The following is a 13,307-nucleotide window of genomic DNA, read 5'->3' as shown; positions in this document are numbered from 1 at the left end:
CACACCATTGAGATACATCCATATGAAGACGTTGTTCTGCAGGTTCGTCGTCTTCATTTTCATCTCGCTCCGGCTCCGACTCTGGCTCGAACATGTAAGGCTGGCTGGACAAGTCTTCCGTTGTTGACATTTTGTTAATAACGTGTGAATAAAAAGTTTCTGTGCCGCTAGATAATCATATCTCTGCTATCAAACTACAAAAATGGCCGAACGGGGTGGAGTTGAACCGAGTGTCACCTCTGCTGACTGGAGAGGGGACTGGGTATGAAGTGTCTCAATTGTATTTAAAGAGACCGCACCAAAACGAGTTGCTCTCAGACGCACATCAGAAAAGGGGTAGAAAAGGGGCCCGTGGAGCTATAATAATGAGGAATTCGGACCCAAGCATTGCAGTTCCGCTTTATATAGACTACAAATGTATGATTTATATGTAAAAAGGAACGATTTAAAAGCATGATATGTCTCCTTTAAAATATCTTAAATGATAAAGCAAAACTCTTAATGATCATTTTAAAAGGTCTTAAATGTGGTGTTGGAAACAGAAATGGTGATATGGCCTAATGTGATTATTACACTTCCAATGGCTATGATTTAAATAAATAAAGTGCTGGAGGGTCAAAGTGAAAATGTTGAACATTCGTGCATGTATTTCAGGCTTGGTTATAATTAAAAGTCCTGCATTATGCATAAGATCTTTTTTCCTGTATATTATCGGTATTTTGGTTACAAATTCTGGCATCTGGCATTGAATTCAATGTAAACTCTTGTGGTTTCCCACAAGAAGGGATGACAAAGAACATTATTTAACACATTCAATATATGGATTTTACTAGTATAGTAATATATTAAAATCTATAAATATATTGCTATTGGTATTGGCAATACTAGCCTTGATAGTACCTTATAAAATATGCCACTATACATTATTTTACTTTATGTTGCTTACACATTAATGAATTTTCAGCATCATTACTCCAGTTTTCAGTGTCACATGATCCTTCAGAAATCACTCTAATATGAGGATTTGATGCTCAAGAAACATTTCTAATTATTATCAGTGATGTTCAGTATCAGTTTTAAATAAATACACAAGTCTTATAGTGAAAGAACATATGTTTTGGCTACCTTTACTATCATGAACACTTCTCTTATTCTACAAGTCAATGATTAGTTATCTGCTTTATAAAGACACATGACGAGGCTTGATTCTACTCTTCAGTGATGTGTTCAGAGCTGTTAGCTTTTACAGTTTTGTCAGTCCTTCATGGTTTAATCTGAACAGTTTTCCGGTCATCTGTAAAAACTCACTCATCGTAACACACAGATGTTTGACCGTGCACCGATATCAGAAATCTCATCCACTGCTGTTTCGAATTTCAAGACAAAATAAAAACTATTCAGCAATGTTTAGTTTATAAATCGACAAAAGCTAAAATTTAGTGAGTGTTTTCCTCACAGCTCATGTGTTCAGTCCTCAGCTGAGGTTTGCATTAGTGATTGTTGTGTAGAAGAACACATTAAGAATGTTAATACCATTTGCATTATTGTCTTCATCCACACACATACACACACACACACACACAAACGCACACACACACCACAGGTTTCTGCCTATTAAGTAAACAGTGTGGTTGGGCGGCTGGGCTGTGTTTATGCGTGCTGTGGAAATCTGATTTTGTTTTGAGATTTGCAGACAGAACGGTGGGAGGTGTGTGTAGCGCTCGGACCACAGAAAGAGAGCCCAGCTCCTCTTGTTTCCCACGATGCACTGCAGCCTAGTTATTGCACATTTGGCCCAATTACAGAACATTAGCAAGCTCTGAGAAATCAGCGGACGCTTCACTAAGAGCATGTGGCCCACCATGATGGGGTCGTCTCCGTCATATATGGCTGATTGATGTGGTGGAGGCATGCAAATAGTTTTTAGATTTTGCAAAAAGATTACTTTAATGTTTCCCATTTCTAAAATGTACAAGGCCGGAAGGTGCAAGTACAAACTGCAGACACCACAGGCAGAAAATGAAGTTGGTTCGATTTTAGAACATTCAAAGGTTTAAAATGAGAAACTCTTGGACACTTTCTGGTTGTCAAACTTTGTGGAACATGTTCATGTGTTAACATGATGAAATACACCAGTGGTTATTCTGTAAGGACAGCTGTGACTGACTACATACATCTATAAAACATCACCTTGACACCACTTGGTTAAATTGATTTGATTAAACAAGTGTCTCAGAAAGGCATAGTTAGTTCTAAGAAAACTGAGCTTCAACTTAATTTGTTTGCAGATGCCATTTGTTTTGATATTCTGTATTTAATGCAATTCAGACATTTTTAATTGTGACACTGGTGTGCTTTTGTATTGCCTCTGTCATATTTTTGTTATTATCATACATTAGATATCATTCAAGCTTATAGACCCAAAATGAATCCTGTGAAAACGGATTGAAATTGGACACTGCCTTATCATGGAAACAGTACTTTAAAACTTTTTAGCAGCTCATTTTTTGTGAAATCAACTACAATTTTGGAACACATCTTGGTTTGACATATGGCTTTGATTTTCTAGCAATTTTAGAGTCCAAATTATTTTGTAAAATTTTGTATAAAATAAAAAATGTTTAGTTTTGCTTTCACTAAATTTGCTTTACAATACACTTCTATAACTTTTTTACCCTTTCATTTTTTGAAGTGCTTTCACTTCAAACCTCAGGTCTGTATTCCAAGGTATTCATGAATTACAACCATTTAAATTTAGATTTATGCTCAAAAAGATCATGAATGGTGTATTTAGTAGGAATTTGAATGTGAGTGTAAGCTTTTAAAGGAATAGTTCGCCCAAAAATCAACACTGTCATCGTTTTTTTTTTTTCATCCTAATTTATATGAATCTCTTTCCTCCAGGAAACGCACAAGGAAGTGTTAGGCTGAGTCTAAGCTGCTTTTGTTTTTTTTTTGTTTTTTTTTCATTTGTATCAGGACAGACACATTTCAAATCAAATAAATAACATTTGCTTCAGTGTGGCTCATCATGTGAAAATCAGCACAAAGATCAAGACAGAAACACTAGCAGTATTTTAAACGTATTAACAAACACTGCAACAAAAGTGGACTGTGATTTATAAATCCGACCTCAAAAAATGTCACTTTCCTTATTACTTTTTGTATGGAAAAGGGCGCTCGTACACCACGAGAACTTCATCTTTTTAACTTCATCTAAAGGTCTTTCCACTGGAAAGATCGTTCTGTGTCCAGAGAGGATGGTCATGTGAGGATCAGGAAGATTTCATCACTCTTTTTGGGATATACACACAGACAGTCTTGAGTAAATGATCCTGCTTGGAAAGGCGCATGTGGGAGCGTCAGGAAATGGAGGTAATTCCTGAAAGGCTGAATGAAGCGAGAGCTGAAAGACATTAGAGAGATATGAGGCTGCTGAAGACAGAGGAGGGTTATGTAGAGTTAAAGGCAGTGTTTGCTCGCGGCCCGTGTCGTGTTTACCCTCTCCGTGAGGAATTCCTGAGCCCCTCACTCGCTCGCCGCGCTGCATTTTTGTGGTTGGCCTGTGTGACATGGGAAAGTGTGGGAAAAACGGAAGCTCGAAAAAGCAAAAATTCACGGATGGAAACACTGAACTGACAGAAGAATGGAAGAGAAACAGAGAATAAGAGACAGGTGAAGGATGAGGAGTGGAAGGGACGAAGTTCTCCATTGCTATCAGTGTTATTTTAGTGTCAATGAGATATGCTATTATAGTTTTGATTAATGGTTAAAATGAGTTTTTATAAATTTTTTGTCAAAGATTTAGTAATTTTGTCATGTGTTCTTGTCATTTTTATTAATTACATAGTTTTTATTTATTTTAGGTTCAGTTTTGTTGTTTTAGTGCATCAAGTTAAATGAAATGAAAATGAGAAATGTTGTCTTAGAAACTTAGCTTAAATAAAAGGTTTTGTTATTAATTATATTTTTATTATTTTATTATAACTAATTTTGATATTTTCTTTCAGTTACATTTATTTTATTTCAAGTAAGTACCTAGTTCTGGCATGAAACTGATAGATCCTCAACTCTATTTGGTAGCGATCACATCATCATCTACACAGCGCAGCTGATTGGTTGCTGCTGCATCAGCGGCCAATGAGCTGTGGCTAAACATTCAAATACTGGCAGTGTTGCTGTTACAGTCTGCGGTCCGCTTTCAGAAACCCTCCTCCTTCCCCAGCTCCACCTGTATAGATCTGCTACGGGGTTTAATCATGTATGTTACATGTGCAGCAGCAGCAGCTTGTCTTACTCACAGCAGTGTCTGTGAATGTATTGGTCTATCCAGTCAAGACCAAATACATTAACATTGCCACATCCATTACCATGCCGATCTCTCTAAGAGTTGTCATGACAGTAATAAAACTTTGGTTTTAGTTTTAGATTTAGTTAACCCTGGTTGCAGATTTCCGTCTGTTGGATTGCAGTGAGGTCATGCATGGGATCAGAGCAGATCAGGGTCAGAAATTAAAGTGGGCTTGTGTAACCGGTCCTACTCGACCCGCTCCGAGCGGGATTTGAACCAGCATCTCTGGCATGGGAGGCAGGCACACTAACAAGGCGCTAAAAGACTGCAGTCTCTAGCATAATTTGCTAGTGCGCCTCTTGATGCCAGGGGAGTGAGGTTTACACGCACAGCTCTTAATAGCTTGCCTCCATTACACTCACTCCTATCCGGGTCACGGCACCAAATGTAACCGGTCTTACTCGACCCACTCCGAGCGGGATTTGAACCAGTGTCTCCGGCATGGGAGGAATGCGCGCTAACAAGGGATGCTAAAGTAGCGTAGGTCACGAGTGCAGCTCTTGATTCTAGGGGAGTGAGGTTTACACGCACAGCTCTTACTAGCTTGCCTCCGTTACACGAGGCAAAAATGCGATCAAACTCAAGATACAGGTGCAAAAAAATGCCCCTGTACAATTAAACATAGTCTATTATGTTTAAAGGGATAGTTCACTTTGAAATTAAATTTTGGTATGTTTTAGCTTACCTGAAGGGCATCCAAGATGTAGGTGTCTTTTTTTCCGCAGTAGTTTCAATTTTGATATTTTTAGGTCAAACCGTTCTTGTCTGACAGTCATATCATGCAGGTCTGTGGTCACTGTCTCAAAGAGCATGCACAGAGTCCAAATTAAAACAATTCCCCATCGTTAGTACACATTGATGGCCTAAGACACGAAACGAGCGGTTTGTGTGAGAAAACGAACAGTATTTATATCGTTTTTACCTCTTATAACACAACCACGTCCAAGTGATCTGAGGGCGCGGGCGCTTCCTATTGTGTGTCGTGTGCGCAGACTGGTGCATAGATATATACACTAGATGTCACCTTGGCTACGGCAGTTCATTGGAACGAATGTCTTTAATGCGACATCTAATGTATATATATCTATGCACCAGTCTGCGTACACGTCACACAATAGGAAGCGCCCGCGCCCTCAGATCACTTGGACGTGGTTGTGTTATAAGAGGTAAAAACTATATAAATACTGTTCGTTTTCTCACACAAACCGCTCATTTCGTGTCTTAGGCCATCAATGTGTACTTACGATGGGGAATTGTTTAATTTGGACGATGGGGAATTGTTTTAATTTGGACTCTGTGCATGCTCTTTGAGACAGTGACCACAGACCTGCATGATATGACTGACAGACAAGAACGGTTTGACCTAAAAATATCAAAATTGAAACTACTGTGGAAAAAAAGACACCTACATCTTGGATGCCCTTGAGGTAAGCTAAAACATACCAAAATTTAATTTCAAAGTGAAATATCCCTTTAAAGTTGTTTAAAACGAAAAACGAAAATAAAATTGAATGAAAAGTGTCGATAGCACACTACATTGTACAGTGCATTTTTTTTTTTTTTTTTTTTTTCTGGTAACACTTTCAATAAGGTTTCATTTGTTAACATGAACAATGAACAATACTTCTGGAGCATTTTATAAATATTAGTTATTGTTAATTTCAACATTTACTAATACATTCATCAAAAGTCAACATGAACTAACAATGAACAGCTGTATTTTTATTAACTAACTTTAACAGTGATGAATAATCGTTAATGTTATTTATTAATGCATTAACTAATGGAACCTTATTGCAAAGTGTTTCCATTCTTCTGAATATTATTGATGAATAACATCTAAAATGTCAGTCTGTTCTTCATACAAATTTGTCACATGACTTCAGTGAAAAGTCTTGAAATAAAATTAGTGTAGGATTAACTTTGAAACAATTTTCAATCAGAAATTGCTAGTAAATTTCACAAATAATTACAAAGAAATGGCATGTAATTTTTTTTCTTTTTTTATAAAACTTAGATTTTTTAAATTATTTTTTTACAGTGTATTGCATATGATTCATATGGACTCTTGTGACACTCTTATGGTGTTTTTGTAGTATAAATCTGCAGGAGCGCAGACATTCTGCTTGACATCTCCTTTTTTGTTTCACAGAAAAATAAATTAATAAGGGTTTATTTAAGGTCTAAATGAATTTGGCCTTGTATAGACTAGCAAAATCCTAATTTCCAGAGCACTGATTTAATAAGTTCCACGCCTCCAGTTGCGAGTGCTGGCAAGCGTCCCGCTGACATCTGACCGACCAGCACTAATAATCTTAAACTCCAGTCACCAATAAAGCACTGAAGTGTCATTTCCTGTAAAGGGAGATCTGACGTATAATTTAAAGCGTTTCTATCTGTGCTGTCGGTCCAAGGTTGAGCCGCCAAATGAAAGGACAACTGTGTGGACCCTACAAGGCAGCACTGTGTTCCCTCATTAGTGCACTAATGCTCCCGTTCTGCTTCTGGAGATTAATACTAGCCCGGCTTTATTTATTGTTCCTCAAAAATGCTTAGCGGATTTACCGTGCGAAGTTACAGGCGTGTTGGGCCCTGTTTCTGCCTCAGATAATTGCACTGGCTCTCGGTGGCCAAGCCTTCCTCAGTGTTCCTGCCGTTTATTGTCAGATGATGGAGGTCATCAGGGCTATTCAGCTCACGGCAGAGAAACGGGCATTGTGTGGAGCACAGATATAATCACTGTCTGATGTCATGTAGGCCTAGGCTGGCTAAACCATTTCCTTATTCAGTTCATCTACTGTATAATAATGTGTAGTGTGTGTGGATTGTAGTTTTTGTAATCAAACTGTGTTTGTGTATATACTCTTCAAAGTTTTCTTTGTTTTTATGGGTGGTTCAGCAGGATGTGTTCAGGCTTTGACAACACTTCTTTTGTTTTTTTGTTTTTTTTACTTTTAAACTGCTTTTGAGCTGCTTTAGCGCATCATATTAACCCTAAAACTACTGGATCATATTTGATACTCAAATTTCTAAGCCTCTAAATGACCAACATGATTAAAAAGATGCTGTTAAACCTGTTGCACACTCGATCTCCTCAGTCCTTCTGTCTCTGACTGATAGTTTAGACTCTTTTATTAAGTAAAAGTCTTTCAGTATAATTGTACAAACGTCCTCCTTTAGGTTGTGAAAATGATTTTTATCAAGTAAATTTATAACTTTGATTTTGTTAATAATATTTCAAGATGAACACTGACTACTGAATCAGCTTCCTTTGGTGTTTTCCCCAAAATGAAATAAAGATAGTTTAATATTTGGGTGAACTATCCCTTTAAAGCATGTGATTCCACAGCAAATATGGGCAATAGGATATGCTGTCATGCTCTATGGCTTCTGTTTTGAATAATTTATAACAAATAATAATCTTTTTGAAATGGTAAACTATTCCATCTACTCCACTTTCCCACAACAGTTTGAAATGGGTAATAGATGTGAATTGAAGTTTTAAAATAATGCATTTTAATATTGGGTTTTAGGGATTTTTTTTCATTGTTTTATATGATTAAACAATTTGTGCATTGTGTCCAGTGTGTAATCTAAAAAAGCAAAAGTAGTTAAACAACATTCAATCAAAATGAGACCCTTTATAGATGTGATGTTGTGTCTGTCCACAGGAAAGCATTATCTGAGACTCCAGCCAGTCACGGCAGCTCCAGTGCACAGCATGTGGTGTATGAGACAGTGTGTGCAAACACAGGTGAGGACACACACACACACACACACACACACACACACATCCTGTGGTTGATCATGTGTGCACTGACTGACAAGGTTAGCCAATCAGAAGCCTGTGTGGGCGGAGTCTCTCTGCAAGAACACTGCACTCACAACAAAATGGACAAGTACATAATTACATTCATTAATCTGCAGTGAATTATCCATTGTCGTACTCGCGTTGAAAGATCGCAAAATATTCAAACTCACATTAGACGCTTTAAACATTAAATAAAGCACATAATCAGTACCTGAGATTATCATGGTCATACTTTTATGTTGTTGTTCCGGCCGCAACGTCGCAGAATTAGAAACGGTTTCTAAAATTCAATGGTGTCGCAGCTGGTTAGGAATTAGTTGAATGTTGAATGTTGGAGCTCATGCCAGTTCAGTCTCTGGTATTTTAATGAGGACTCTTGGCAGTGGGTTCGAGGCCGCTTCGCCCGCTCTGGCAGCTGTTCATAGTGGCCGTTCCAGCGGGAGGTTTGTTACGTGTCACTGAGATCGTCGAGTGTTAGACTCTGATCCACCAACAGCTGCTGTGAGCTGGTATTGAAGAACACTAATGCTAATTCTAACAGTGCCATGCCAGCTTATCCTGTCAGATGAAGCTCCTGTCATGCAGCGTACATTATTGAGATTTGTTTTTTATGCTGATGTCAGGCATTTGATGTAAATTATTAAAACTTATAACACACAGAGTTGAGTGTTTGATTCAGAAGAGCTGAACCACTGTGTGAAAGTTTGGGGTCAGTAAGACCCTCTTTGTCTCACCAAAGCTGCATCTATTTGATATACACTACCGGTCAAAAGTTTTGGATCGGTAAGATTTCTCATGTTTCTAAAAGAAGTATCTTCTGCTCACCAAGGCTGCATTTATTTGATTAGAAATACACACAAAAAAAATGTATTACAATTTAAAACAGCTGTTTTTATGTGAATATATAGTAAAATGTAATTTATGTAAGGGTTAATGCCCGACGAGGTGTCCATTGTCAGGTATTAATGGACGACGGCGAGGCGTGAACCGTCCGACGCGCAGCGGAGGATTAATACCTGACAGTGGACACCTCGAAGGGCATTAACCCGCTTATACCATGGTCACTTGCCAAATAACACATTTTTAAAACATTAGTTTATATTTTAATTAGTTTTACAATCGAAATCTAGAGTTTTTATAAACAATAACTTGGTTTCCCTGGTTACGCCTGACGGTTTATTTACTAGGTGTTCTCTATCACTTTTTAATGGACACCCTGCAGCCAATCAGAATCGAGTATTCACCCAGACCATGGTATAATCCTGTGATGAAAGCTGAATGTTCAGCATAATTTCTCCAGTCTTCAGTGTCACATGATCCTTCAGAAATCACTCTAATATAATGATTTGATGCTCAAGAAACATTTATGATTATTACCAATGTTGAAAACAGTTGTGTACAATTTCTTTCAGGATTCTTTGATGAATAGAAAGTTTGTTTGAAATATAATCTTTTGTAACATTATAAATGTCTTTACTGTAACTTTTGATCAATTTGATTCATCCTTGATGAATAAAAGTATTGATTTATTTTATTTATTTCCCTCAAAAATAAAAATCTTACTGACCCCAAACTTTTGAACGGTAGTGTTTAATGTTACAAAAGCTTTTTCAGATAATTGCTGTTCTTTTGAACTTTCTATTCATCAAAGAATCCTGAAATAAAAATGTAAAGAACTGTTTTCAACATTGATAATAATCATAAATGTTTCTTTAGCATCAGATCATCATATTAAAGTGATTTGTGAAGGATCATGTGACACTGAAGACTGGAGTAATGATGCTGAAAATTCAGCTTTGATCACAGGAATAAATGACACTTTACTATATATTCACATAGAGAACAGCTGATTTACATTATAATAATATTTCACAATATTATTATTATTATTATTATTTTATCAAATAAATAACTTCTGCTTGGTGAGCAGAAGAGACTTCTTTTGAAAAATATTCAAAATCTTACCAATCCAAAACTTTTGACCGGCAGTTTATTTATAATTTATATGCCATCGTTGGACTTGAAAATGTGTATCGAGAGTCTTTTGTCAGTTGTTACTTTTCAAAGCCTGTAAAACAGCATTGCGTGTAAGACGTCCTCGGTTCACAGATGCACTTCTTCCATTGTTCAGTGGTCAGGAGGCGTTTGTCAGCTGGGAAAGAGCGCTGGAAGAGGACGGAGTGTTGTTTTAGCGTGGATGAGAGCGGCCGGCTCTGATGATCCATACGCTCGCATTCTCTGAGATCAGCCGTCAGTACACATCAGCGTATCCTCTCATCCCGCTCAGCGCTCGCACATTAGCCGTAAACAGACCTCCATTGTTGTGATGTTTTTCCTTTTCTTTCTTTTCACTTGACCTCATCTCACCAGACTTCACACTCTCACAGATTTGAGCCAAATGCTTTCAAACTGGTTTTCACTCCAAGAATGTTCCCCATTTTTCAGCTTTGGCTCAATATTGGCTCAAAGTCAAAAAGATGAAGAGCTTGTGTCTGATGAGTGAATCTCTGGAAGACTAGAGCACCACAGTATCAGAAGAAGATAAATCATTGACATGGATGTAATACAATCCTTTTTTTTTTTTTTTTTTTTTTGTTGCTGAAAGACAATCATTTTGTTTATATAAGTTTAAATTAAAGGCAGTACAGCAAATCTATCATGATAATGGCAGTACATATAAGTAAAACTATATATATATACAGTTCCCTCTATTAATATTGGCACCCTTGGTAAAAATGAGCAAAGGTAGCTGTGAAAATAAATGTGCATTGTTTATCCTTTTGATCTTTCATTAAAAAAATTCATAAAATTCTACACTTTCATTGAAGTAAAACAATTGAACATGGGGGGAACTCACATTATGAAATAGATGTTTTTCTCCAATGCATGTTGGCCACAGTTATTTGCACCCCTTGAAATTCTTATGAGTAAAATCTCTGTGAAGTATATTCCCGTTAATATTTACATTTTTAGCACACCAGGGTGACTAGGAACATGAAATTGTCCAGCCATGACTTCCAGTTTCACAGGAGTTTAAATATGAGGAAACACAAAGGCCAGATTCCCTTAATCATCCATCACAATGAGGAAAACCAAAGAATATAGTTCTGATGTGCAGCAAAAGATTATTGAGCTTCACAAAATAGAAAGTGGCTGTAAGAAAATAGCTAAAGCATTGAAAATCCCATTTCCACCATCAGAGCAATAATTAAGAAGTTATAATCAACTAAAGATGTTACGAATCTGCCAGGAAGAGGACATGTGTCTATACTGTCTTAATGTACGGTGAGGAGGAGAGTTTGAGTGGCCAAAGACTCTTCAAGGATCACAGATGGAGAATTGCAGAGATTAGTTGAGTCTTGGGGTCAGAAAGCCTTTAAAAAATAATCAAATCATCCCCACATCCCCACAAGTTGTTTGGGAGGATTTCAAGAAGTTCAGCTTTTAACACAGGAATGAATGGCATTTTACAATATATTATAAAATGAAACGATTATTTTAAATGTAATAATATTTCACTGTTTCTATTGTATTCTAAATAAATGCAGCCTTGGTGAGCAGAAGAGACTCCTTTCAAAACCATCAAGTAGTCTTATTTATTCCAAACTTTTGACCTGTATCTGGTGTGAACTGTAGAAATGTTTGCTGAGACTCTCTCACATCAGTCAGGGACACAGAGACAGCAGGAACATGTTTTCCCCTCTTCACTCGCGTCTTTCTGAGCGCGAAACGGCTTCCAGCAGTCGAGTCACTGGATTGGAAGCCGGGCGTGATGTTTTCATTCTCCTGTGCCGTAAGGCCTCGGGGTGTAAAAGAGCACCAAAATAAACAGTGTATGGAGAGGGAATGAAAGGGAATAGTGTTCAGCAGCTCTGGGAACGTCGGATCAGTGCAGAGAGAGAGTCTGCTCTTATCAAACCCTTCATGCAGCCTTCAGCTTCTGTGAGAAAACCAGCTGCAGAATATCTACACTTTTATTTCACTCTTGAAAAAAGATCTTGTTTTCTGATCCTCATAGTTTGACTTGGATTTCACACTCATTCACCAGCAAAGAACTCGTCATTTCGGGAATCAGTGAGCACGTTTACATGCACCATTTTGCACCCAATACAATTTGTGAGTCATTATTGAGAGTCATTCATCAGTGCATGTTATTCCAAAATAAATGTTTGTCTTCATAATCAGTGTGTAATAATTTATTCCAGCTCTGAAACTCCTTTTTCTGTCACCTAATGTCATCAATGGCTCATTTTTTACATTCAACTTCATATAAACAGTCTTTCACCATGCAGTCGAAGTCCTGTCCTACATTATTTCTTCATTGAATATCTATTTTTATGTCACGTTATGCGAGTAGAATGGGTTGTGAACTTTAAAGGGATAGATCACCCAAAAATGATTGCTCACCCTCATGTCGTTCCAAGCCCGTAAGACCATCGTTCATATTCAGGACACGAAGATCTTTTTGATTAAATCTGAGAGATTTCTGTCCCTCCATTGACAGCTTCACAACTGACACTTTGACGATTAAAAAAATTCATGAAGAGATCGTAAAACTAATCCATTAATGAGCGGTTCAGTCCAAATTTTCTGAAGAGCCTTGTTAGCTTGATATAATGAACAGATTGAATTTAGGCTTTTATTCACATAAAAACATTCATTAACTCACACATCAGTTATGTTAAACGGAAGCTCAAGCATGTTCGCTTGACGTGCGAGAACCAATGAGGTTCATTCTCGTGTTACGCAGCACGTTTGAGCTTCTGCAAGAACCAATGAGGTTCATTCTCATGTTACGCAGCACGTTTGAGCTTCTGGAGGAACCAATGAGGTTCATTCTCGTGTTACGCAGCACGTTTAAGCTTCAGCAAGAACCAATGAGGTTCATTCTCGTGTTACGCAGCACGTTTGAGCTTCTGGAAGAACCAATGAGGTTCATTCTCGTGTTACGCAGCACGTTTGAGCTTCTGGAAGAACCAATGAGGTTCATTCTCGTGTTACGCAGCACGTTTGAGCTTCTGGAAGAACCAATGAGGTTCATTCTCGTGTTACGCAGCACGTTTGAGCTTCTGGAGGAACCAATGAGGTTTATTCTCGTGTTACGCAGCACGTTTGAGCTTCTGCAAGAACCAATGAGGTTCATTC

At 37.7% G+C, this 13,307-nt stretch overlaps 1 protein-coding gene across 1 annotated transcript in view; it reads left to right on the top strand.

Moving 5' to 3' along the window:
* The window catches only part of ttll5 (tubulin tyrosine ligase-like family, member 5), a 147,885-nt gene that overhangs the window by 126,220 nt on the left and 8,358 nt on the right, over positions 1-13,307 (top strand). The window contains exon 31 of the mRNA XM_079853170.1: positions 8,023-8,105. Coding sequence (XP_079709296.1) covers positions 8,023-8,105 — 83 coding nt within the window. The remainder of the gene's footprint in view (positions 1-8,022; positions 8,106-13,307) is intronic.

Source organism: Squalius cephalus (genome assembly GCF_949319135.1).
Source record: "Squalius cephalus genome assembly, chromosome: 20".
In the NCBI taxonomy this organism is placed as follows: Eukaryota; Metazoa; Chordata; class Actinopteri; order Cypriniformes; family Leuciscidae; genus Squalius; species Squalius cephalus.
This window is presented reverse-complemented; position numbering and strand designations above follow the sequence as displayed.